The sequence below is a fragment of the Pseudophryne corroboree genome, chromosome 3 (genome assembly GCF_028390025.1).
Source record: "Pseudophryne corroboree isolate aPseCor3 chromosome 3, aPseCor3.hap2, whole genome shotgun sequence".
Taxonomy (NCBI): domain Eukaryota; kingdom Metazoa; phylum Chordata; class Amphibia; order Anura; family Myobatrachidae; genus Pseudophryne; species Pseudophryne corroboree.
The window spans coordinates 287555485-287580893 of record NC_086446.1 but is presented as its reverse complement, the minus strand read 5'-3'; the positions used below and the strand labels follow the sequence as shown (position 1 = coordinate 287580893).

Below are 25409 nucleotides of genomic sequence, written 5' to 3'. Positions count from 1 at the left end.
TTACCTGACTATTTAGCAATGGCTTTAGTGATCCACGCACATGCAATTGTGGGTCTTTGGGCCACCCCAGCAGCTGTGTACAATGATTTGAGTGTAGTCTCAATTTTACGAGCAGCCGTGTCTTTCAGGGAGGCTACAGCATGAACAGGCAATACAATTTTACGTGACAGCCTAGAGACTGATGCGTCCACTATTGGTGGATTTTCCCATTTTTTCCTATCCTTCAGTGGAAAAGGCAAAGATGAGAGCAACCTTTTAGGGAGCTGAAACTTCTTATCAGGATTTACCCATGATTCTTCAAACAGGGAATTCAATTCCTTTGACACAGGAAAAGTAACTGAGGACTTCTTTTTTACATTAAAATAAGAATCCTCACATTCCTGACACTATCAGGAATATGCAAAACATCTCTGATAGCCTCTATAAGAGCCTCTATTCCCTGTGACAGAGATGCATCCCCCCCTCTGAGTCCACCTCTCCCTACTCCACGTCTGACCTGTCAGCGTCTGAGTCAGACTGCAGAGATTGCGTTTGCGGACAAATGGGAGGGGAGTGAGACGCTGTTCTGGGGATTGAGTCTCTGTTCATAAACTCATCCACAGTCTGTTTTAAGTATTGCGTCTCTTTCTCATTGCGGGACAACTTTGTAGAAAGGGTTGAAATCAGTCCTTTAAGAGAATTAACCCATTCTGGTGCAGCCCCCTAGCCTGTGAATCCTGAGTACCCAGTAGTGAGCCCCCTGGTGAAGAGGAACACTCCACTGTACAAGAAACACACTTTTTGCCTGACATAATATAATGTGACAGCACACACACAAAGGTTAAGCACAATTAACCCATAAGAGCCCTTCAGGGAGACACAGAGTTGTTTGGAGCCAGCCCCCACCGCGCCCTTATTGCTAATGCCAAGCTTAGCCGAATCGCAGACTAAGTACCCTGATAGGGAACCTAGTATACTAATAGTCGCTTCTACCCTGCTATCACCCCCTGGTACCGCTGAGGTAAACTGGAGTCACACTGGAGGAGCTGCGCGTCCCTGTCCTGTCAGCGTCTGTGTCCACTGCAGAGGGAAAATGGCGCTGGTGAGCTGCCGAATCCTCTCATAGTGAAGCCCCGCCCCCTCAATGGTGCGCAGTCTTCCTGCTTTTTTTTATACTGGCTGAGGAATCTGGTGCTTAAAATGGAGAGAACCGTTTTACGAGTGTTGTGCCAGTCTGTGTACTGTGTACTGAGACGCAGTTGTGTACTGTGTCTGGAGACGCATTCCTCCCCATTTAGCAGCCGTGCATCTCCATACCCTCATGCCAGTCGGGACGCCGGGTCAGTACTCGCCACTCTTCATTCTTCTGGCTCTGTTAGGAATGTCGGCGTGCGGTGGGGCTTGTGAATAGGTCCCTCAGGAGCTCAGCGTCCTGTCAGCGGGTAACTGGACCATTAACCCTTTAAGAGGTTGGGCCGTTCCCCCTCCTAAGTCCCATGAAGCAGGCAGGCTGGTGCCAACAAGCCCTACCTGAAAATAACAAACATAGAAAATAAATGCAGAAAACTCTTCAGGAGCTTCCTTCAGCATGACCGGCTCCTCCGGGCACATTTTCTAAACTGAGTCTGGTAGGAGGGGCATAGAGGGGAGATCCAGCCCACACTATCAAATTTTTAAAGTGCCCATAACTCCTACTGAACCCGTCTATATCCCATGGTACTAAATGGACCTCAGTATTCTCTTGGACATAAGAGAAAGGTGCATATTAATATTAAAAATGAATCCTAAAACACAGTAAAAGTATATATAGGTTGGGATACTTCTATTAGTTTGATGTGGTTGTACATGAATGATTCATTATATGACGACATTGGGGGTAATTCAGACCTGATCACTAGGCTGTGTTTTCTCACAGCCTGCATTCAGGTACAAACTGCGCATGGGTATGCACCACCATGCGCAGGCGCGATGGACCACAGCAACAGGGATCGGTGCATAGCAATGGGATGGTGCAAAAAAAAAAAAAAAAGCAATTGCACGGGCGATCGCAAGGTGACTGACAGGAAGAGGGCGTTTGTGGATGGCAACTGACTTTTCAGGGAGTGTCTGGAAAAACGCAGGCATGTCAAAGCCTTGGAAGAAGGGTGTCTGGCGTCAATTCCGGCCTTGGCCAGGCTGAAGTGATCGCAGCGGTTAAGTAAGTCCTGGGCTGGGCAGAGATTGCAAAAAATCAGTTTGTGCAGCTTACTACACATGCGTTCGCACACTTGCACAGCTAAAATACACTTCCCCTGTAGGCGGCGACTATCCGATTGCAGGGCTACAAAAATCGCTGCCTAGCGATCAAGTCTGAATTAGGCCCATTGTTTGACCCTTCCCTCTGGGATCATTCTTCTGAATACTTTCTATGCCATGTTCCTTACTGTACCTTCCTCCTACCCATACTTGCTTTCTTTCACTGGGTAAGTACTATGGGGGTCATTCCGAGTTGATCGCTCGCTAGCAGTTTTTAGCAGCCGTGCAAATGCATAGTCACCGCCCACGGGGTAGTGTATGTTCGCTTTGCAGGAGTGCGAACGCCTGTGCAGCAGAGCGCCTGCAAACACATTTTGTGCAAAACAAAACCAGCCCTGTAGTTAGTTATCCTGTGCGATGATTGCTGCGACGAGTGATACAGTAATGACGTCAGATACCCGCCCGGCCACGCCTGCGTTTTCCAAACACTCCCAGAAAACGGTCAGTTGATACTCAGAAACGCCCTCTTCCTGTCAATCTCCTTGCGATCGGCTGTGCGACTGAAAGCTTCGCTAGAACCTGTGCAAAACCACGATGCTCTTTGTACCTGTACGTTGCACGTGCGTATTGCGGTGCATGCGCAGATTAGCCTTTTTTTCACTGATCACTACGCAGCGAACAACGGCAGCTAGCGATCAACTCGGAATGACCCCCTATGTTCTTACATGTGTCACTGCACCAGCTGTGCGGGGTGTTTCAAACCTCAATGCTGCCAGATGAGCTGTGCTGTAGCTACCACAACCCCTCCTACTGTATATCGTGTACAAAAGAGAAAAGTACAGTCCCTCATTCACTGCACTACATAAAATATAATAGGGTTTATGATCTTCATTTTAAAACTAGCGCACCAAATACCTCACAACCCGTTATATAGCCCTTATATACAGTCCTTTTCTCTCCAGTCAGTGTGGCACATGCATGCACGTCACACCTAATGTGAATGGTCTGCATAGTGGGAGCTAGGGCATGTGCTGTGCATGTGCCACAGCCACAATTAGGATATCACACAAATGTCGATGTTTAATTTTAATAAAGAGATACCATAGCAAGATTGATGAGTGTAATGTATAGAGAGAACCTTTGTTACTGCTGCAGAGTGCCTATAAAGAGAGGATATTTTTTATACTCATCCTGAAACGCATTTATCGTAATTCAACTAGGGGAAATTGCTACTCGATTATGGAGGCTGCGCAATTGAGGCCAGGCAATTAACAGTTGAACTAGTTGAAGCTAAAGCTACTCTCTCTCTCTATACCTTGATACCTCTAAATGAGCCTGTTTTTTTTTTTTTTTTTTAGCAATACCCTTATGGAGGGAATCGGTTCATTTGCTGGCTGTCTGGATCCCAGCGGTCAGGATACAAACACCGAAAACCCAAAACCCGATGAAATTCCGGCAGTCGGAATACCGAACGCCGCCTGGAATTCCCACTCGGGTGGTGATCCACGCCACCACCCAATGAGGAATAGATTAGTGAGGCGACCAAAGGTCGCCACCGAGCCCGAAGCGTGGCGAGCCGGCGAGGGTACACGCTGTGCCTGCCGCCAGTATTCCTGCTGTTGGGATTCCGCTGTTGGTCTGCTGATTGCCAGGTTCCCAAAAGCCGGCATACTGATCCATGAAGAGAATATAATAACACTCATGAAACTGATGAACACAAAAGGAACAAATAAAAAGCAATGCAACAAAAGGTAAGTAACTTAGTAACCTTCTGTTCTCTAACATTCAATGTGGTGGACACTTCGACTGTGGGAAAAAGGAAGCCTAGGAAGGGTGGGAGCACACCAGTAATGCGCACAACAAGCAACTCCAAAACTGGTGGCTACTGTTACTGAACCTGTAAAGATTCTTTAACAGGTGCATAGATGACCAGGCTGCTACCCTGCAAGTTGCGCTGCACAAGAAGCACTAACCGTATGGACAACGTGTGCCCAAATGGTACTCAAGGACAAATCTGGCTATGGGCCCATATGATTGCCAGAACATGACGGAAATCCAGCTTTCCACCAATTGTCCTGAGAGTAGCCAACTGACAGGGAGCAACATACTGAATAAAAAGGCCAGCAGTACTGAACATGGTTGAAGTACAATCAACATGGAACATCAAGAAGATGGAGAGGAAATGTTCAACTAGGAGAACCAGCCTGCCAAGAGTCCAGCAAAAACAATTCCTGGATCCAAAAGGAAACTGGACACAACTGCAGAACCATTGGACTATAGCAACCCAAAAGGAGCATCTGAGAACAAATTCAGGTAGAACAGAAAGTGGCTAGATAAGAAAAACACTTCAGATAAAGGTCTGGACCACCGTTTGAGCTAAAAGAAGTGTGATTAGAACACTAAATGTACCTGGAAATGCAACCATAAACCAAGAGGGACTGAATTGTGTGTTTAAATGCCGGCCTCCTGATAGTGTTCCTGGAAGAGGAGTAGCAAACAAATGACTGTTTGCTCTCCATCTGTTCTGCATATTGGTTGTATCCTGGTTTTAGACTCTAGATGGTGGAGTTGTCTAACTCCACATAAACCAAATGTTTGAAACCTGGGAAACCAGGTATAGGAGCTAAGGCCAAGGGGTAAAGAAACCTTACAATCAGGGAATAATACCCAAACATTTGCCAAGAAGGACTCCCACAAAAATGGAGCCACATTCAGGGTACCCTCGGATTTGGAAACGGTGTTCTTATGACCTAGCAAATGCCAATAACCTAGGAAGGAGAGCACTATAATACAGGGCTGAATCCCCATGGATGCAAACATTGTCCTAATTGGTCTAACAAGAAATGAAAGCCACCCTGAGGAAAATTAGCCAATCGGTTAGAGCAAAGTTTAATAACCTTCTACACCCAAGCGACAACTAAGACAAGCCCAGCTAATATATTGTCACCATCCCAGTGACAGTACTGGGTCTAGAACCTAAGTTGGGGCTATGAGTCCAGGTACCTATGAATTGATCCACATATCAAAGTCAGAGAGCTACTGCAGCCCCATAAATAGACCTAAGAATAGCCACACACTACCTGCCCAACATAAAAGGCAATGGCATTAGTGTGGGGAATGACCGAGGTACAGCAATAAGCTATGCAGGTAATCCATCCATAGGGGAACATCCCATCTGGCTGTGTCCTTTAGAGCAAGGGAAAAGTAGACTAGAACCTACAGGGCATCTGGAACTTGTCAGGAGAAAGCCACTCACAGCCTTTGCTATAATGAAGGGAAAGCAACAAGATATTTTTTTATTCATACATACAAACAAGAAGGAAGAGTCAGCAACAACAGTGGCCTCAACATGGTGGACCAGTTGACCTCTAGCGGGCAGGAAAATGAAACTTGTCCTCTCCAGCAAGCAAACCCATAATAAGCTTGTCACTTTATGGGATGAGGGGCTGTCACGGAATAAAAAAACTTGTCTTAGGAGGAAGAAATCATAGAGACGCCCCTATGAAGTTGTCCAACCCAAAGGAGTAACTGAGGTTGATGTGCTAATTTCCTCAGCCAGAAGAAATAGTAATGGGGCTAGAGACTTCACACTGATATGCCACCAACCAGATAAGCTCAACTATAGCTTTGGCATTGCTGAGGTCATGCAGGCAAAGTGCTCTCAGCTGCGTTACCTCCAGACAAGTACCTATTGCAGACCCTAACCTCCCAAGTTGCATACTAGGAATCTGGTTCTGTGAAGCTACTGGATAATTTAACCCTGGACATGAAATAGGAGAAAATATAAAACAGAGGGGTCAATTCAATTGTGTTGGATGTTCTTGTCCCCGCAAGTAAGTGCAGCTATCGGTACAAATGGATTTTTTTTTGTTTGCCGACCCATAGGACTGCATACAAAATCAGTGAGGCAGGGGTGAGATCGGGCTGCGAGGGGGGCATTTTCTGCTACCACTGCTGCGGTTTATACACTTGCAATGACAACTTGCCCCCTATGTCCATAACTGAATTGACCAGAGACTCTTAGCTTTGCATTAGAATGGTAGACATGCGTGCACAATGGGGGTAATTCCAAGTTGATCGCAGCAGGAAATTTTTTAGCAGTTGGGCAAAACCATGTGCACTGCAGGGGGGGCAGATATAACATTTGCAGAGAGAGTTAGATTTGGTGGGTTATATTGTCTCTGTGCAGGGTAAATACTGGCTGCTTTATTTTTACACTGCAATTTAGATTGCAGATTGAACACACCACACCCAAATCTAACTCTCTCTGCACATGTTATATCTGCCTCCCCTGCAGTGCACATGGTTTTGCCCAACTGCTAATAAAGATCCTGCTGCGATAAACTCAGAATTACCCCCAATGTCCAAAAAAAATACCGGTTTCCAAAACCAGGGTAATGCCAGTACACTCAAGTAAAATGCAGTAAAACCCCTGTTTACGGGGGTTTTACCGCATTTTCATATGTACTAAGCCCCGGCCACTGGGTTTTCGCCGCAGAGGGTATCGCCATCTTTTGATGGCGATACCCTATAGAAGCCTTCTTACCGCCGGCCGCCGCATCACGCCGCTGACGCAGACCCCCTTCCCTGGCATACCTGTGTGCAGGCAGCCCTGGTCCCAGAAGCCAAACTCCTCCTCCTCCTAGCAACACAGCCGGAGGACCGGCTGCAGGGAGGAGGCGGCCGGGACAGCCTGCTGCCTGCTTCACGGCCTGGGAGGAGATGGAGAGACCAGGGAGGCGACGAAGACCCCCCGCACACCTTCTCACAGGTATCGCAAGGGGCCTCAGTCATCGCATTGCGATATTAAAAGCATATGATGGTACATATGCGATTTGCATCGCTGCGGTAGGCGGCGATGTAGTTTAATACATCCGACCCCTAGTGAAAGATCTGCAGCAGTACCAGTGTACACGAAACCCATGCTGCCGACCACCGAAGCCTGAGATTCAGTATGCTGACACTGATGTTATAATGACATAAAAAGTCAACATACTGTTTTTCCTATCATTCTGTCTTTAACCCTAATCTTAACAGCAACCTCTGTCAACATCGACATTTTGCAGGTGCTGACATTTTAATTACGTAGACATAAACATTCTGCTGCTGTCACTGTAAACGTCGACTTCATGGATGATGACCTCATGACTGCATATTCTTAAAAATATAGGTTGTTATAAAAAATACAAATTAAAAAAAAATATATCAGTATTGTAAGTTGTTGTGGTAGAAATAATAAGTTACCGTTTTCAGAGAATCTCCATTTCTCTCTTGGATGTACTTTAGAAACGCAGTTGTCCATTGCAATGTTGTAGCTTTATCTGTCTCCACATTGCAAAAAGGAACTAAAAGGTTTAATTCATCACAGCAAATCCTTATTCTGCGCCTGTGGTAAGAAATAACAGTTTTGTGATCATCTTCACTGAGCAGATGTGGAGAATCTACATTGAGAGCCTACTTCAGCAAGGATCGCAAATCAGCAAAATTAGCATAAAAAAAGTAAAACCGCAAATTCTGCAACTTAAATAGCAAAAACTGAGAAAAAAAATAAGATTTTACTTACCGGTAAATCTATTTCTCGTAGTCCGTAGTGGATGCTGGGGACTCCGTAAGGACCATGGGGAATAGTCGGGCTCCGCAGGAGACAGGGCACTTTAAGAAAGAATTAGGATACTGGTGTGCACTGGCTCCTCCCTCTATGTCCCTCCTCCAGACCTCAGTTAAGGAAACTGTGCCCGGAAGAGCTGACAGTACAAGGAAAGGATTTTGGAATCCAGGGTAAGATTCATACCAGCCACACCAATCACACCGTATAACTCGTGATAAACTAACCCAGTTAACAGCATGAACAACAACAGAGCATCAGATAACCCTGATGCAACCATAACATAACCCTTATGTAAGCAATAACTATATACAAGTATTGCAGAAGAAGTCCGCACTTGGGACGGGCGCCCAGCATCCACTACGGACTACGAGAAATAGATTTACCGGTAAGTAAAATCTTATTTTCTCTAACGTCCTAGTGGATGCTGGGGACTCCGTAAGGACCATGGGGATTATACCAAAGCTCCCAAACGGGCGGGAGAGTGCGGATGACTCTGCAGCACCGAATGAGCAAACACAAGGTCCTCCTCAGCCAGGGTATCAAACTTGTAGAACTTTGCAAAAGTGTTTGAACCTGACCAAGTAGCCGCTCGGCAAAGCTGTAATGCCGAGACCCCTCGGGCAGCCGCCCAAGAAGAGCCCACCTTCCTTGTGGAGTGGGCCTTTACTGATTTTGGAAGCGGCAAACCAGCCGCAGAATGAGCCTGCTGAATCGTGTTACAGATCCAGCGAGCAATAGTTTGCTTTGAAGCAGGAGCACCCAGCTTGTTGGATGCATACAGGATAAACAGCGACTCAGTTTTCCTGACTCTAGCCGTTCTGGCTACATAAACTTTCAAAGCCCTGACTACATCTAGTAACTCGGAATCCTCCAAGTCACGAGTAGCCACAGGCACCACAATAGGTTGGTTCATATGAAAAGATGACACCACTTTTGGCAGAAATTGTGGACGAGTCCGCAATTCTGCTCTGTCCATATGGAAAACCAGATAGGGGCTTTTATGTGACAAAGCCGCCAATTCTGACACACGCCTAGCCGAAGCCAAGGCTAATAGCATGACCACCTTCCACGTGAGATATTTTAACTCCACGGTTTTAAGCGACTCAAACCAGTGTGATTTCAGGAAACTCAACACCACGTTTAGATCCCAAGGTGCCACTGGAGGCACAAACGGGGGCTGAATATGCAGCACTCCCTTTACAAACGTCTGAACTTCAGGAAGAGAAGCCAGTTCCTTTTGAAAGAAAATGGATAGGGCCGAAATCTGGACCTTAATGGACCCCAATTTTAGGCCCAAAGTCACTCCCGACTGTAGGAAGTGAAGGAAACGGCCTAGCTGGAATTCCTCTGTAGGGGCATTCCTGGCCTCACACCAAGCAACATATTTTCGCCATATACGGTGATAATGTTTAGCCGTCACGTCCTTCCTAGCCTTTATTAGCGTAGGAATAACCTCATCCGGAATCCCTTTTTCTGCTAGGATCCGGCGTTCAACCGCCATGCCGTCAAACGCAGCCGCGGTAAGTCTTGGAACAGACAGGGCCCCTGCTGCAACAGATCCTGCCTTAGAGGCAGAGGCCATGGGTCCTCTGTGAGCATTTCTTGCAGTTCTGGATACCAAGTCCTTCTTGGCCAATCCGGAACAATGAGTATTGCTCTCACTCCTCTTTTTCTTATGATTGCCAGCACCTTGGGTATGAGGGGAAGAGGAGGAAACGCATAAACCGACCGGAACACCCACGGTGTCACCAGTGCGTCTACAGCTATCGCCTGAGGGTCTCTTGACCTGGCGCAATATCTCTGTAGCTTTTTGTTGAGGCGGGATGCCATCATGTCCACCTGTGGCAGTTCCCACCTCCTTGCAATCTGCGTGAAGACTTCCTGATGAAGTCCCCACTCTCCCGGGTGGAGGTCGTGCCTGCTGAGGAAGTCTGCTTCCCAGTTGTCCACTCCCGGAATGAACACTGCTGACAGTGCTCGTACGTGATTCTCCGCCCATCGAAGAATTCTGGTGGCTTCTGCCATCGCCATCCTGCTCCTTGTGCCGCCTTGGCGGTTTACATGAGCCACTGCGGTGATGTTGTCTGATTGAATCAGCACCGATTGGTCGTGAAGCAGGGTCTCCGCTTGACTTAGGGCGTTGTATATGGTATATTGTATATTGAAAGGTCCTCGCATGGAACCTGCCGAAGGGAATGGCCTCGTATGATGCCACCATCTTTCCCAGGACACGAGTGCAGTGATGCACTGACACCGGTTTTGGTTTTAATAGGTTCCTGACCAGTGTCATGAGTTCCTGAGCTTTCTCCATCGGGAGATAAACCCTTTTCTGGTCTGTATCTAGAATCATGCCCAGGAAAGGCAGACGAGTCGTAGGAACCAACTGCGACTTTGGAATATTTAGAATCCAACCGTGTTGCCGTAACACTTCCAGAGAAAGTGCTACACTGATCAGCAACTGCTCTCTTGATCTCGCTTTTATGAGGAGATAGTCCAAGTATGGGATAAGAGTACCATCATTTCCGCCATTACCTTGGTAAATATTCTCGGTGCCGTGGAGAGACCAAACGGCAACATCTGAAATTGGTAATGACAATCCTGTACCACAAATCTGAGGTACGCCTGATGAGGTGGATAAATGGGGACATGAAGGTATGCATCCTTTATGTCCAGAGACACCATAAAATCCCCCCCTTCCAGGCTTGCGATGACCGCTCTCAGCGATTCCATCTTGAACTTGAACCTTTTCAGGTATATGTTCAGGGATTTTAAATTCAGTATGGGTTTGACCGAACCGTCCGGTTTCGGGACTACAAACATGGTCGAATAATAACCCCTTCCCTGCTGAAGGAGGGGAACCTTGACCATCACCTGTTGAAGATACAATTTGTGAATTGCAGTTAACACTATTTCCCTCTCGTGGGGGGAAGGTGGCAGGGCCGATTTGAGGTATCGGTGAGGGGGCATCTCCTCGAATTCCAGCTTGTATCCCTGAGACACAAGATCTATTGCCCAGGGATCCAACTGGGAGTGAACCCACTTGTGGCTGAAATTTCGAAGACGTGCCCCCCCAGGCCTAGCTCCGCCTGTGGAGCCCCAGCGTCATGCGGTGGATTTTGTAGAGGCCGGGGAGGACTTCTGTTCCTGGGAACTAGCTGTGTTGTGCAGCTTCTTTCCTCTGCCCCTGCCTCTGGCAAGAAAGGACGCACCTCGGACTTTCTTGTTTTTCTGTGATCGAAAGGACTGCATTTGATAATACGGTGCTCTCTTAAGCTGTGAGGAAACATATGGCAAAAAATTTGACTTTCCAGCAGTAGCTGTGGAGACCAGGTCCGAGAGACCCTCCCCAAACAATTCCTCACCCTTGTAAGGTAAAACCTCCATATGCCTTTTTGAGTCGGCATCACCTGTCCATTGCCGAGTCCACAGGACCCTTCTGGCAGAAATTGACATAGCATTTATTCTAGAACCCAGCAGACTAATGTCTCTTTGAGCATCTCTCATATAAAGGACAGCGTCTTTAATATGCCCCAAGGTCAACAATACAGTATCCTTGTCTAAGGTCTCAATTTCCTCAGATAAGGTATCCGTCCATGCTGCTACAGCACTACACACCCAAATATCTAGTTACAGCTCTGGTGCAGAGTGTCCTGTATGCTACACAGCCCATCATCATTGTCACCACCTCCAAGCGGCGCTACTAGGGGGCATATCTACAGGGGGGAAAACATACTGGTGACATAACTACAGAGGGGAAAACCTACTGGGGGCATAACTACAAGTGGCATAACTACTCGGGGCAGGCTTATTTTTAAGTTGAAATTTTCGAAGAACCGCCCGGTCCCAATGAAAAATCAGATAGGGGGGCTTACAGGACAAGGCACCCAAATCCGACACCCATCTAGCACAGGCAATAGCCAGCAGAAACAATATCTTAAGAGAAACCACTTAAGGTCCGCAGATCCAAGAGGCTCAAACGGAGACTCTTGTAAAGCCTCTAGAACCACCGACAAGTCCCAAGGAGCCATAGGTGGAACATAGGGAGGTTGATTCCGTAAAACACCCTGAGTGAATGTATGAACATCAGGCAGAGTCGCAATTTTTTCTGCTGGAACCAAACTGACAAGGCAGAAATATTAACCTTGATGGAGGCCAGACGAAGGCCCAAGTCAAGGCCCTGTTGTAGAAAGGGCCAAAAGTTTGGCCGTACTAAACTTGTAAGCGTCATGATTGTTAGATGCGCACCAATCAAAGTGAGAATTCTAGACCCTATGATAAATCTGAGCAGAAGCCAGTTTTCGGGCCTTCAGCATGGTTTGAATGACCGCCTCAGAAAAACTTTTGGCCCTCAGAACAGAAGCTTCAAGAGCCATGCCGTCAAAGCCAGCCAGGCCAAATCCTGATATACACAGGGGCCCTGAACTAGGAGATCTGGGCACTGCGAAAGTAGAAAGGGACGCTCTATCAAGAGACCCTGAAGGTCTGAGAACCAACTTCTTGTTTGAACTTCCTTATTACCCTGGGCAGTAGTGACACCGGAGGGAACACGTAAGGCAGCTGAAAGTTCCATGGAATTGCCAGCGCGTCCACGAACGCTGCTTGAGGATCCCTTGTCCTTGCTCTGAAGAACAGAACCTTGTAATTGTGTTGAGACGCCATCAGGTCCACATTTGGGAGGCCCCACTTGTCCACTATGAGTTGAAATACTTCTGGATGGAGGCTCCACTCTCCGGCATGTACGTCCGGACGACTGAGGAAGTCCGCTTCCCAGTTTAGGACCCCTGGAATGAACACCGCTGATATGGCTGGCAAATGACGTTCTGCCCACTGAAGAATCCTTGAAACTTCCCTCATTGCCATGCGGCTTCGAGTGCCACCTTGATGATTTATGTACGCCACTGTGGTGGCGTTGTCAGACTGTACTTGAACAGGTCTGTTCTGTATTAAATGCTGGGCCAGGTTTAATGCACTGTACACGGCCCGCAGTTCCAGAATTTTTATCGGGAGTAGAGACTCCTCCTTGGTCCACCAACTCTGAAGGGAGTGTTGCTCCAACACCACGCCCCAACCTCTCAGACTGGCATACGTCGTCAGAAGGATCCAGGTGGAGATATAGAAAGGACGGCCCCTGCTCAATCGTCGGTCCTGCAGCCACCAGCTCAGTGACAGACGGACCTCTGGAGACAAGAAGATCATCTGAGACCTGATCCGGTGAGGCAGGCTGTCCCACTTGGCAAGAATGGAATTGAGCGTACTCCACCATGTCGAAAGCAGACACCATGAGACCCATCACTTGCATTGCCGAAAGTATCAACACTTTTGGACGAGATAGGAAGCATCGAATCCTGTCCTGAAGCTTCAGAACCTTCTCCTTAGACAAGAACAACCGCTGGTTGTGATTGTACAACAACGCACCCAGGTGCACCATGCTCTGAGCAGGGACCACGGAAGATTTCTTCCAGTTGATGAGCCACCCGTGGGCTTGCAGAAACCGGAGCGTCAGATCCAGATGGCGTAGGAAAATTTCTGGGGAATTCGCCAGGATCAACAAGTCGTCCAGATATGGAAGGATCCTGACCCCTTGATGGCGGAGTACAGCCGTCATTACCGCCATGACCTTCGTGAAAACTTGTGGGGCCGTGGTCAAACCAAAAGGTAAAGCCCGAAATTGGTAACGGAGGTTGCCAACAGCAAACCTCAGGTACTGCTGATGCGACATTGCAATAGGAATATGCAAGTAAGCATCCTGTATGTCCAGGGAGACCATATAATCCCCGGGTTCCAAGGCCAGAACAATAGAGCGAAGAGTTTCCATATGAAACTTGGAGACTCTCACATATTTGTTCAAGGACTTGAGGTGGAGAATGGGCCGAGAGGATACATTCGGTTTCGGGACTAGGAATAGCGGTGAATAGTACCCCTTGACTCTTTGAGCCAGAGGCACCTGAACTACCACTCCTGTGTCCAGGAGGGATTGTACCACCAAATGAAGAGTATTTGCCTTCACCGACTCCGAAGGGACGTCTGTCAGGGGGAGGCCCGCCCCGTCATGCAGCAGACTTGTCTGTTTTGGAAGCAGGCTGACGGGCAGCCCAGGCCCGTTTAGGCTTGGGCTTAGAGGTTTTGGAAGTGCGAGGCTGTTTCGGGTACACCTGACCTTTTGCTTTACCTGAAGGACAAAAGGAAGTACTCTTAGCCTTCGGCACAGAAGGAGTAGTACTAGGTAGACACGCTGTTTTAGCAGAAGCTAAGTCAGCCACTATCTTGTTGAGGTCCTCTCCAAAAAGAATGTCTCCCTTAAAAGGGAGCACCTCCAGGGTTTTCTTAGAATCCAGATCCACAGACCAGGACCGTAACCATAGAATCCGGCTGGCCAAAATGGACGTAGTAGAAGCCTTGGCCGCCAGAATACCAGCTTCAGAAGCCACCTCCTTAATGTAATGAGAGGCTGTGACAATATACAAGAGACATTGTCTAGCATTATCAGAAAAGTTGGAAGGCAGCTCTGCTTCCACCTCCTGAGCCCATGCTTCAATAGCCTCTGCAGCCCATGTCGCTGCAATAGTGGACCGATGCACTGCACCTGCTAGGGAGTAAATCGCCTTTAAACAACCCTCCACACACTTACCAGTCGGTTCTTTTAGAGAAGTGACTGTAGTTACAGGTAGAGCTGCGCCACTTGCGACTCCACTGGCGGGGGTGTTTCCCAATTCTTACTTAGCTCCGCCTCGATCGGATAGCGAGCCAGCATCTTCTTATGAGGTGTAAATTTCTTTCCTGGATTTTCCCAGGATTCCTGACTTATGTCAACTAAATAGTCAGAATGAGGTAAAATAAGAATTTACTCACCGGTAATTCTATTTCTATTTCTCGTAGTCCGTAGTGGATGCTGGGGACTCCGTAAGGACCATGGGGAATAGCGACTGGGAGACTGGGCACAACTATAAAGAAAGCTTTAGACTACTGGTGTGCACTGGCTCCTCCCACTATGACCCTCCTCCAGACTTCAGTTAGGATACTGTGCCCGGATGAGCTGACACAATAAGGAAGGATTTTGAATCCCGGGTAAGACTCATACCAGCCACACCAATCACACCGTATAACTCGTGATACAATACCCAGTTAACAGTATGATAACAACTGAGCCTCTCAACAGATGGCTCAACAATAGCCCTTTAGTTAAGCAATAACTATATACAAGTATTGCAGACAATCCGCACTTGGGATGGGCGCCCAGCATCCACTACGGACTACGAGAAATAGAATTACCGGTGAGTAAATTCTTATTTTCTCTAACGTCCTAGTGGATGCTGGGGACTCCGTAAGGACCATGGGGATTATACCAAAGCTCCCAAACGGGCGGGAGAGTGCGGATGACTCTGCAGCACCGAATGGGCAAACTCTAGGTCCTCCTCAGCCAGGGTGTCAAACTTGTAGAATTTAGCAAACGTGTTTGACCCCGACCAAGTAGCTGCTCGGCAAAGTTGAAGAGCCGAGACCCCTCGGGCAGCTGCCCAAGAAGAGCCCACCTTCCTCGTGGAATGGGCTTTCACCGATTTAGGATGCGGCAGTCCAGCCGCAGAATGTGCAAGCTGAATTGTACTACAGATCCAGCGAGCAATAGTCTGCTTTGAAGCAGGTGCACCCAACTTGTTGGGCGCATACATGATAAAGAGCGAGTCAGTCTTTCTGACTCCAGCTATTATTATTATTATCATCATTTATATGGCGCCACAAGGGTTCCGCAGCGCCCAATTACAGAGTACATAAACAAATAATCAAACAAGAAAACAGCAACTTACAGTTGACGACAATATAGGACAAGTACAGGGTAAATAAACATAGCTACATCAGCAGATGACACTGGAATAAGTATCAGGTAGCAGAAGACTACTGGATTTGGTGCAGTTGAAGATTATTAAAGTAAGAAAAGGGTAAGCACATGAGGGAAGAGGGCCCTGCTCGTGAGAGCTTACATTCTAACGGGGAGGGGTAGACAGACAGGGGTGAGACAGATGTGGTACATAGAGAGCGTGGAACAGAGGTTTCGGATGAGATTTGGCTGGGTTTGGTGTAGAAGTGGGTCTTGAGAGCCCGTTTGAAGTTTTGTAGAGAGGTGGAGAGTCTGAGGGGGAGAGGTAGGGAATTCCAGAGAAGTGGTGCAGCGCGTGAAAAATCTTGGAGGTAGGAGTGGGAGGAAGTAATCCGTAGGCAGGAGAGTCGGCGAGCATTAGCAGAGCGAAGAGGACGGGTGGGAGTGTAAAGCGAGATAAGATCAGAGATGTAGATGGGAGAGGAGTGGGTGAGGGCTTTGTAAGCAAGTGTGAGAAGCTTGAAATGGATTCTGAAAGGGAAGGGGAGCCAGTGAAGGTCTAGTAAGAGAGGAGAGGTGGACGTAGTGCGTTTGGTGAGGAAAATGAGCCGGGCAGCAGCATTGAGGATAGATTGGAGTGGAGAGAGGTATTTGTCAGGAATGCCAGTCAGGAGGAGATTACAGTAGTCCAGTCTGGAGATGACCAGTGAGTGGATAAGAGTCTTAGTAGCATCCTGGGTCAGAAAGGGTCTGATCCTGGAAATATTTTTTAGATGAAAACGGCAGGTTTGTGAGAGGTGCTGAATGTGAGGTTTGAAGGAGAGGGAGAAGTCAAGGATTACTCCAAGACAGCGCACTTGGGGGGTAGAGGAGATAGTAGTGCCATCAATAGATAATGAGATTGTAGGAGGTGAGGTTATGCGGGAGGGAGGGAAGATGATCAGCTCGGTCTTAGACATGTCAAGTTTAAGTAAGCGCTGGGACATCCAGGAAGAGATAGCAGAGAGACAGTTGGAGATACGAGTGAGGAGAGTAGGGGAGAGGTCTGGAGAGGAAAGATAGATTTGAGTGTCATCAGCATAAAGATGATATTGGAAACCAAAAGAACTAATGAGCTTACCTAGTGAGGACGTATAGAGAGAGAAGAGAAGAGGACCAAGGACAGAACCTTGGGGTACCCCTACAGTTAGTGGAAGTGAGGGGGAGGTGGAGTCATGAGAGGAGACAGAGAATGAACGGTTAGAAAGGTAGGACGACAACCAAGAGAGGGTAGTGTCACGCAGACCAATGGAGTGAAGGATTTGCAGTAGGAGAGGATGGTCCACAGTGTCAAAAGCAGCAGAGAGATCAAGTAGAATAAGTAGAGAGTAGTGTCCCTTAGATTTAGCAGCATGGAGGTCATTGCATACTTTTGTAAGGGCAGTTTCAGTGGAGTGGAGAGGACGGAAGCCAGATTGGAATGGGTCAAGCAGTGAGTGTGAGGAAAGAAAGGAAGTAAGGCGGTTGTAGACAATACGCTCAAGGAGTTTGGAGGCAAAAGGGAGGAGAGAGATGGGTCGGTAGTTGGAGAGAGTGTTTGGATCAAGGGTAGGTTTTTTTAAGAATAGGAGAGATGAGTGCATGCTTGAAGGCAGAGGGGACAGTGCCTGATGATAGGGAGAGATTGAGAAGGTGGGAAAGATGGGAACAAGCAGAAGAAGAGAGGTAGCGGAGGAGGCGGGAGGGGATAGGGTCAAGTGGGGAGGTGGTGAGGGGACAGGAACGAATGAGGGCCATGACTTCCTCTCCAGATGCATGGGAGAAAGATGACAGAGTTGGTGCGAGGGATGGGGAGGGTTGGTAAGGGATGGGAGAAGGCTGGTTACTGATGGTCTGGTGTGATGTGATGTCCTGACGTATGGAGTCAATTTTGGATGTGAAGTAAGTGGCAAAGTCAAGAGCAGAGAGTGAGGAAGGGAGACGAGGTGGAGGTGGGCAGAGGAGTGAGTTGAGAGTGGCAAAGAGGCGCCGGGGGTTGGAAGACTGGGAGGAGATGAGGTTCTTGAAGTATGACTGTTTAGCAAGAGAAAGGGCAGCACTGAAGGATGAAAGCATAAGTTTGAAAGCAGCTGTCCTGGATACATAGATTTTCAGGGCCCTGACTACGTCCAACAACTTGGAAGCCTCCAAGTCATTTGTAGCCGCAGGCACCACGATAGGTTGGTTCAGATGAAAAGCTGATACCACTTTGGGGAGAAACTGGGGACGAGTCCTCAATTCTGCCCTATCCATATGGAAAATCAGATAAGGGCTTTTACATGACAAAGCCGCCAATTCTGATACACGCCTGGCCGAAGCTAAGGCCAACAACATGACCACTTTCCACGTGAGATATTTCAAATCCACGGTTTTCAGTGGCTCAAACCAATGTGACTTTAGGAAATCCAACACCACGTTGAGATCCCAAGGTGCCACTGGAGGCACAAAAGGGGGCTGAATATGCAGCACTCCCTTAACAAAGGTCTGAACTTCAGGTAGTGAAGCCAGTTCTCTCTGGAAGAAAATCGATAGGGCGATAGAGCCGAAATCTGGACCTTAATGGAACCCAATTTAAGGCCCATAGTCACCCCTGACTGTAGGAAGTGCAGGAAACGGCCCAGCTGAAATTCCTCCGTTGGGGCCTTCCTGGTCTCACACCACGCAACATATTTTCGCCATATGCGGTGATAATGGTTTGCGGTTACTTCTTTCCTAGCTTTAATCAGCGTAGGAATGACTTCCTCCGGAATGCCCTTTTCCTTTAGGATCCGGTGTTCAACCGCCATGCCGTCAAACGCATCCGCGGTAAGTCTTGGAACAGACAGGGCCCCTGCTGCAGCAGGTCTTGTCTGAGCGGTAGAGGCCATGGGTCCTCCGAGATCATTTCTTGAAGTTCCGGGTACCAAGCTCTTCTTGGCCAATCCGGAACAATGAGTATAGTTCTTACTCCTCTTCTCCTTATTATCCTCAGTACCTTTGGTATGAGAGGAAGAGGAGGGAACACATAAACCGACCGGTACACCCACGGTGTCACTAGAGCGTCCACAGCTATCGCCTGCGGGTCTCTTGACCTGGCGCAGTACTTTTCTAGCTTTTTGTTTAGGCGGGACGCCATCATGTCCACCTGTGGCCTTTCCCAACGGTTTATAATCATTTGAAAGACTTCTGGATGAAGTCCCCACTCTCCCGGGTGGAGGTCGTGCCTGGTGAGGAAGTCTGCTTCCCAGTTGTCCACTCCCGGAATGAACACTGCTGACAGTGCTAACACGTGATTTTCCGCCCATCGGAGAATCCTTGTGGCTTCTGCCATTGCCGTCCTGCTTCTCGTGCCGCCCTGTCGGTTTACATGGGCGACCGCCGTGATGTTGTCTGACTGGATCAGTACCGGCTGGTTTTGAAGCAGGGGTTTTGCCTGACTTAGGGCATTGTAAATGGCCCTCAGTTCCAGAATATTTATGTGCAGGGAAGTCTCCTGACTTGACCATAGTCCTTGGAAGTTTCTTCCCTGTGTGACTGCCCCCCCAGCCTCGAAGGCTGGCATCCGTGGTCACCAGGACCCAGTCCTGTATGCCGAATCTGCGGCCCTCTTGAAGATGAGCACTCTGCAGCCACCACAGCAGAGACACCCTTGTCCTTGGAGACAGGGTTATCAGCCGATGCATCTGAAGATGCGATCCAGACCACTTGTCCAACAGGTCCCACTGAAAGGTTCTTGCATGAAACCTGCCGAATGGAATCGCTTCGTAGGAAGCTACCATCTTTCCCAGGATCCGCATGCAGTGATGCACCGACACCTGTTTTGGTTTTAGGAGGCCTCTGACTAGAGATGACAGCTCCTTGGCCTTCTCCTCCGGGAGAAACACTTTTTTCTGTTCTGTGTCCAGAACCATCCCCAGGAACAGTAGACGTGTCGTAGGGACCAGCTGTGACTTTGGAAAGTTTAGAATCCAGCCGTGCTGTTGTAGCACCTCCCGAGATAGTGCTACCCCGACCAACAACTGCTCTCTGGACCTCGCCTTTATCAGGAGATCGTCCAAGTACGGGATAATTAAAACTCCCTTCTTTCGAAGGAGTATCATCATTTCGGCCATTACCTTGGTAAAGACCCTCGGAGCCGTGGATAGACCGAACGGCAACGTCTGGAATTGGTAATGACAATCCTGTACCACAAATCTGAGGTACTCCTGGTGAGGATGGTAAATGGGGACATGCAGGTAAGCATCCTTGATGTCCAGTATTACAATTCCAGGCTTGCAATAACCGCCCTGAGCGATTCCATCTTGAACTTGAATTTTTTTATATATGTGTTCAAGGATTTCAAATTTAAAATGGGTCTCACCGAACCGTCCGGTTTCGGTACCACAAACATTGTGGAATAGTAACCCCGTCCTTGTTGAAGTAGGGGTACCTTTACTATCACCTGTTGTGAATACAGCTTGTGAATTGCCTGTAACACTGCCTCCCTGCCTGAGGGAGTGGTTGGCAAGGCAGATTTGAGGAAACGGCGGGGGGGAGACGTCTCGAATTCCAGCTTGTACCCCTGAGATACTATCTGGAAAATCCAGGGATCCACCCGTGAGCAAACCCACTGATTGCTGAAATATTTGAGATGGGCCCCCACCGTACCTGGCTCCGCCTGTGGAGCCCCAGCGTCATGCTGTGGACTTAGAGGAAGCGGGGGAGGACTTTTGCTCCTGGGAACTGGCTGTATGCTGCAGCTTCTTTCCCCTACCTCTGCCTCTGGGCAGAAAGGACGCGCCTTTAACCCGCTTGCCCCTATTGGGCCGAAAGGACTGTACCTGATAATACGGTGCTTTCTTTGGCTGTGAGGGAACATGGGGTAAAAATGTAGACTTCCCAGCTGTTGCTGTGGAAACGAGGTCCGAGAGACCATCCCCGAACAACTCCTCACCCTTATAAGGCAGAACTTCCATGTGTCTTTTGGAATCTGCATCTCCTGTCCACTGCCGAGTCCATTACCCTCTCCTGGCAGAAATGGACATTGCACTAATTTTGGATGCCAGCCGGCAAATATCCCTCTGTGCATCCCTCATGTATAAAAGTGCGTCTTTTATATGCTCTACGGTTAGCAATATAGTGTCCCTGTCTAGGGTATCAATATTTTCTGACAGGTAATCTGACCATGCAGCTGCAGCACTGCACATCCATGCTGAAGCAATAGCTGGTCTCAGTATAACACCTGTGTGTGTATATATAGATTTCAGGATAGCCTCCTGCTTTCTATCAGCAGATTCCTTCAGGGCGGCCGTATCCGGAGACGGTAGTACCACCTTCTTTGACAAGCGTGTGAGCGCTTTATCCACTCTAGGGGATGTTTCCCAACGTGACCTATCCTCTGGCGGGAAAGGGTACGCCATTAGTAACCCCTTAGAAATTACCAGCTTCTTATCAGGGGAAGCCCACGCTTCTTCACACACTTCATTTAACTCCTCAGATGGAGGAAAAGCTACTGGTAGTTTTTTCTCTCCAAACATAATACCCTTTTTTGTGGTACCGGGGGGTAACATCAGAAATGTGCAACACATTTTTCATTGCCTCAATCATGTAACGTGTGGCCCTACTGGAAGTTACATTAGTCTCATCGTCGTCGACACTGGAGTCAGTATCTGTGTTGACATCTGTGTCTGCCATCTGAGGTAGCGGGCGTTTTAGAGCCCCTGATGGCTTTTGAGACGCCTGGGCAGGCACAGGCTGAGAAGCAGGCTGTCCCACATTTGGTATGTCGTCAAACCTTTTATGCAAGGAGTCGACACTGTCGCGTAATTCCTTCCACAGCACCATCCACTCAGGTGTCGACCCCGCAGGGGGTGACATCACATTTACAGGCATCTGCTCCGCCTCCACATAAGCCTCCTCATCAAACATGTCGACACAGCCGTACCGACACACCGCAAACACACAGGGAATGCTCTGACAGAGGACAGGACCCCACAAAGCCCTTTGGGGAGACAGAGAGAGAGTATGCCAGCACACACCAGAGCGCTATATAACACAGGGATCCCACTATAAATGAGTGTTTTCCCTTATAGCTGCTATATATATATATATATATATATATATATTCTATATCCTGCGCCTAAATTTAGTGCCCCCCCTCTCTTTTTTACCCTTCTGTAGCTTGCAGACTGCAGGGGAGAGCCAGGGAGCTTCCTTCCAGCGGAGCTGTGAGGGAAAAATGGCGCCAGTGTGCTGAGGGAGATGGCCCCGCCCCTTTTCCGGCGGACTTCTCCCGCTTTTTCTGGAATACTGGCAGGGGTATTTTTACATCTATATAGCCTCTAGGACTATATATGATGTAGATTTGCCAGCCAAGGTGTCTTATATTGCCCTCAGGGCGCCCCCCCCCAGCGCCCGGCACCCATCAGTGACCGGAGTGTGAGGTGTACATGAGGAGCAATGGCGCACAGCTGCAGTGCTGTGCGCTACCTTGGTGAAGACCGAAGTCTTCTGCCGCCGATTTTCCGGACCTCTTCATGCTTCTGGCTCTGTAAGGGGGACGGCGGCGCGGCTCCGGGAACGAACACCAAGGTCGGGTCCTGCGGTCGATCCCTCTGGAGCTAATGGTGTCCAGTAGCCTAAGAAGCCCAAACTACCACCTGTTAGGTAGGTTCGCTTCTTCTCCCCTTAGTCCCTCGCTGCAGTGAGTCTGTTGCCAGCAGATCTCACTGTAAAATAAAAAACCTAAATATACTTTTTTCTAGGAGCTCAGGAGAGCCCCTAGTGTGCATCCAGCTCAGCCGGGCACAAGATTCTAACTGAAGTCTGGAGGAGGGTCATAGTGGGAGGAGCCAGTGCACACCAGTAGTCTAAAGCTTTCTTTATAGTTGTGCCCAGTCTCCTGCGGAGCCGCTATTCCCCATGGTCCTTACGGAGTCCCCAGCATCTACTAGGACGTTAGAGAAAATAAGAATTTACTCACCGGTAATTCTATTTCTCGTAGTCCGTAGTGGATGCTGGGGACTCCGTAAGGACCATGGGGAATAGACTGCTCCGCAGGAGACTGGGCACATCTAAAGAAAGATTTAGGTCTATCTGGTGTGCACTGGCTCCTCCCCCTATGACCCTCCTCCAAGCCTCAGTTAGGACACTGTGCCCGGAAGAGCTGACACAATAAGGAAGGATTTTGAATCCCGGGTAAGACTCATACCAGCCACACCAATCACACCATATAACTCGTGATAGGAACCCCGGTTAACAGTATGATAACAACGGAGCCTCTGAACAGATGGCTCGCAATAACAACCCGATTTGTGTAACAATAACTATTTACAAGTATTGCAGACAATCCGCACTTGGGATGGGCGCCCAGCATCCACTACGGACTACGAGAAATAGAATTACCGGTGAGTAAATTCTTATTTTCTCTGACGTCCTAGTGGATGCTGGGGACTCCGTAAGCACCATGGGCATTATACCAAAGCTCCCAAACGGGCGGGAGAGTGCGGACGACTCTGCAACACCGAATGAGAGAACTCCAGGTCCTCCTCAGCCAGGGTATCAAATTTGTAGAATTTTGCAAACGTGTTTGCCCCTGACCAAGTAGCAGCTCGGCAAAGTTGTAAAGCCGAGACCCCTCGGGCAGCCGCCCAAGATGAGCCCACCTTCCTTGTGGAATGGGCTTTTACAGATTTAGGCTGCGGTAGTCCCACCGCAGAATGCGCCAGCTGAATAGTGCTACAAATCCAGCGCGCGATAGTCTGCTTAGAAGCAGGAGCACCCAGTTTGTTGGGTGCATACAGGATAAACAGCGAGTCAGTTTTCCTGACTCCAGCCGTCCTGGAAACATAAATTTTCAGGGCCCTGACTACGTCCAGTAACGTGGAATCCTCCAAGTTCCTAGTAGCCGCAGGCACCACAATATGCTGGTTCAAGTGAAACGCTGATACCACCTTCGGGAGAAACTGAGGACGAGTCCTCAACTCTGCCATATCCATATGGAAAATCAGATAAGGGCTTTTATAGGACAAAGCCGCCAATTCTGACACACGCCTGGCCGAAGCCAGAGCCAACAGCATGACCACTTTCCACGTGAGATATTTCAAATCTACAGTCTTAAGTGGTTCAAACCAATGTGATTTCAGGAACTCCAAAACCACATTGAGATCCCAAGGTGCCACTGGGGGCACAAAAGGAGGCTGAATACGCATAACTCCTTTGACAAAGGTCTGAACTTCAGGCAGTGAAGCCAGTTCTTTCTGGAAGAAAATCGACAGGGCCGAAATCTGGACCTTAATGGACCCCAATTTGAGGCCCAACGTCACCCCTGCTTGCAGGAAATGCAGGAATCGACCCAGTTGAAATTCCTCCGTTGGGGCCTTCCTGGCCTCACACCAAGCAACATATTTCCGCCAAATGCGGTGATAATGTTTTACGGTGACATCCTTCCTGGCTTTGATCAGGGTAGGGATGACTTCCTCCGGAATGCCCTTTTCCTTCAGGATCCGATGTTCAACCGCCATGCCGTCAAACGTAGCCGCGGTAAGTCTTGGAACAGACAAGGCCCCTGCTGCAGCAGGTCCTGTCGGAGCGGCAGAGGCCAAGGGTCCTCTGAAAGCATCTCTTGAAGTTCCGGGTACCAAGCTCTTCTTGGCCAATATGGAACCACGAGTATAGTTTTCACTCCTCGCCTTGTATTATTCTCAGTACCTTGGGAATGAGAGGCAGAGGAGGAAACACATAAACCGACTGGTACACCCACGGTGTTACTAAAGCGTCCACAGCGATCGCCTGAGGGTCCCTTGACCTGGCGCAATATCTTTTTAGCTTTTTGTTGAGGCGGGACGCCTTCATGTCCACCTGTGGTCTTTCCCACCGGTTTACCAGCATTTGGAAGACTTCTGGATGAAGTCCCCATTCTCCCGGGTGGAGGTCGTGCCTGCTGAGGAAGTCTGCTTCCCAGTTGTCCACTCCCGGAATGAACACTGCTGTCAGTGCTAACACATGATTTTCTGCCCATCGGAGAATCCTTGTGGCTTCTGCCATTGCCCTCCTGCTTCTTGTGCCGCCCTGTCTGTTTACATGGGCGACCGCCTTGATGTTGTCTGATTGGATCAGTACCGGCTGGTTCTGAAGCAGGGGCCTTGCTTGGCTTAGGGCATTGTAAATGGCCCTTAGCTATGGAATATTTATGTGAAGCGAAATCTCCTGATTTGACCACAGTCCTTGGAAATTTCTTCCCTGTGTGACTGCGCCCCAGCCCCGAAGGCTGGCATCCGTGGTCACCAGGACCCAGTCCTGTATTCCGAATCTGCGGCCCTCTAGTAGATGAGCCCTCTGCAGCCACCACAGCAGCGACACCCTGGTCCTTGCCGACAGGGTTATCCGCTGTTGCATCTGGAGATGGGACCCGGACCATTTGTCCAACAGGTCCCACTGGAAAGTCCTTGCGTGGAACCTTCCGAATGGAATCGCTTCGTACGAAGCTACCATTTTTCCCAGGACTCGTGTGCATTGATGTACCGACACCTGTCCCGGTTTTAGGAGGTCTCTGACTAGAGATGACAACTCCTCGGCTTTTTCCACTGGAAGAAACACTTTTTTCTGGTCTGTGTCCAGAATCATTCCCAGGAACAGAAGACGTGTCGTCGGGACCAGCTGTGACTTTGGAATATTGAGAATCCAGCCGTGCTGTTGTAGCACTTCCCGAGAAAATGCTACCCCCACTACCAACTGTTCCTTGGACCTCGCCTTTATCAGGAGATCGTCCAAGTACGGGATAATTAAAACTCCCTTCTT

At 48.8% G+C, this 25409-nt stretch overlaps 1 protein-coding gene across 1 annotated transcript in view; it reads right to left on the bottom strand.

Annotated features, from left to right (window-relative positions):
- TCFL5 (transcription factor like 5) overlaps positions 1 to 25409 on the bottom strand; it is a 148190-nt gene that overhangs the window by 14087 nt on the left and 108694 nt on the right. Inside the window, exon 5 of the mRNA XM_063959279.1 lies at positions 7459 to 7600. Within this exon, the coding sequence (XP_063815349.1) occupies positions 7459 to 7600 (142 nt within the window). The remainder of the gene's footprint in view (positions 1 to 7458; positions 7601 to 25409) is intronic.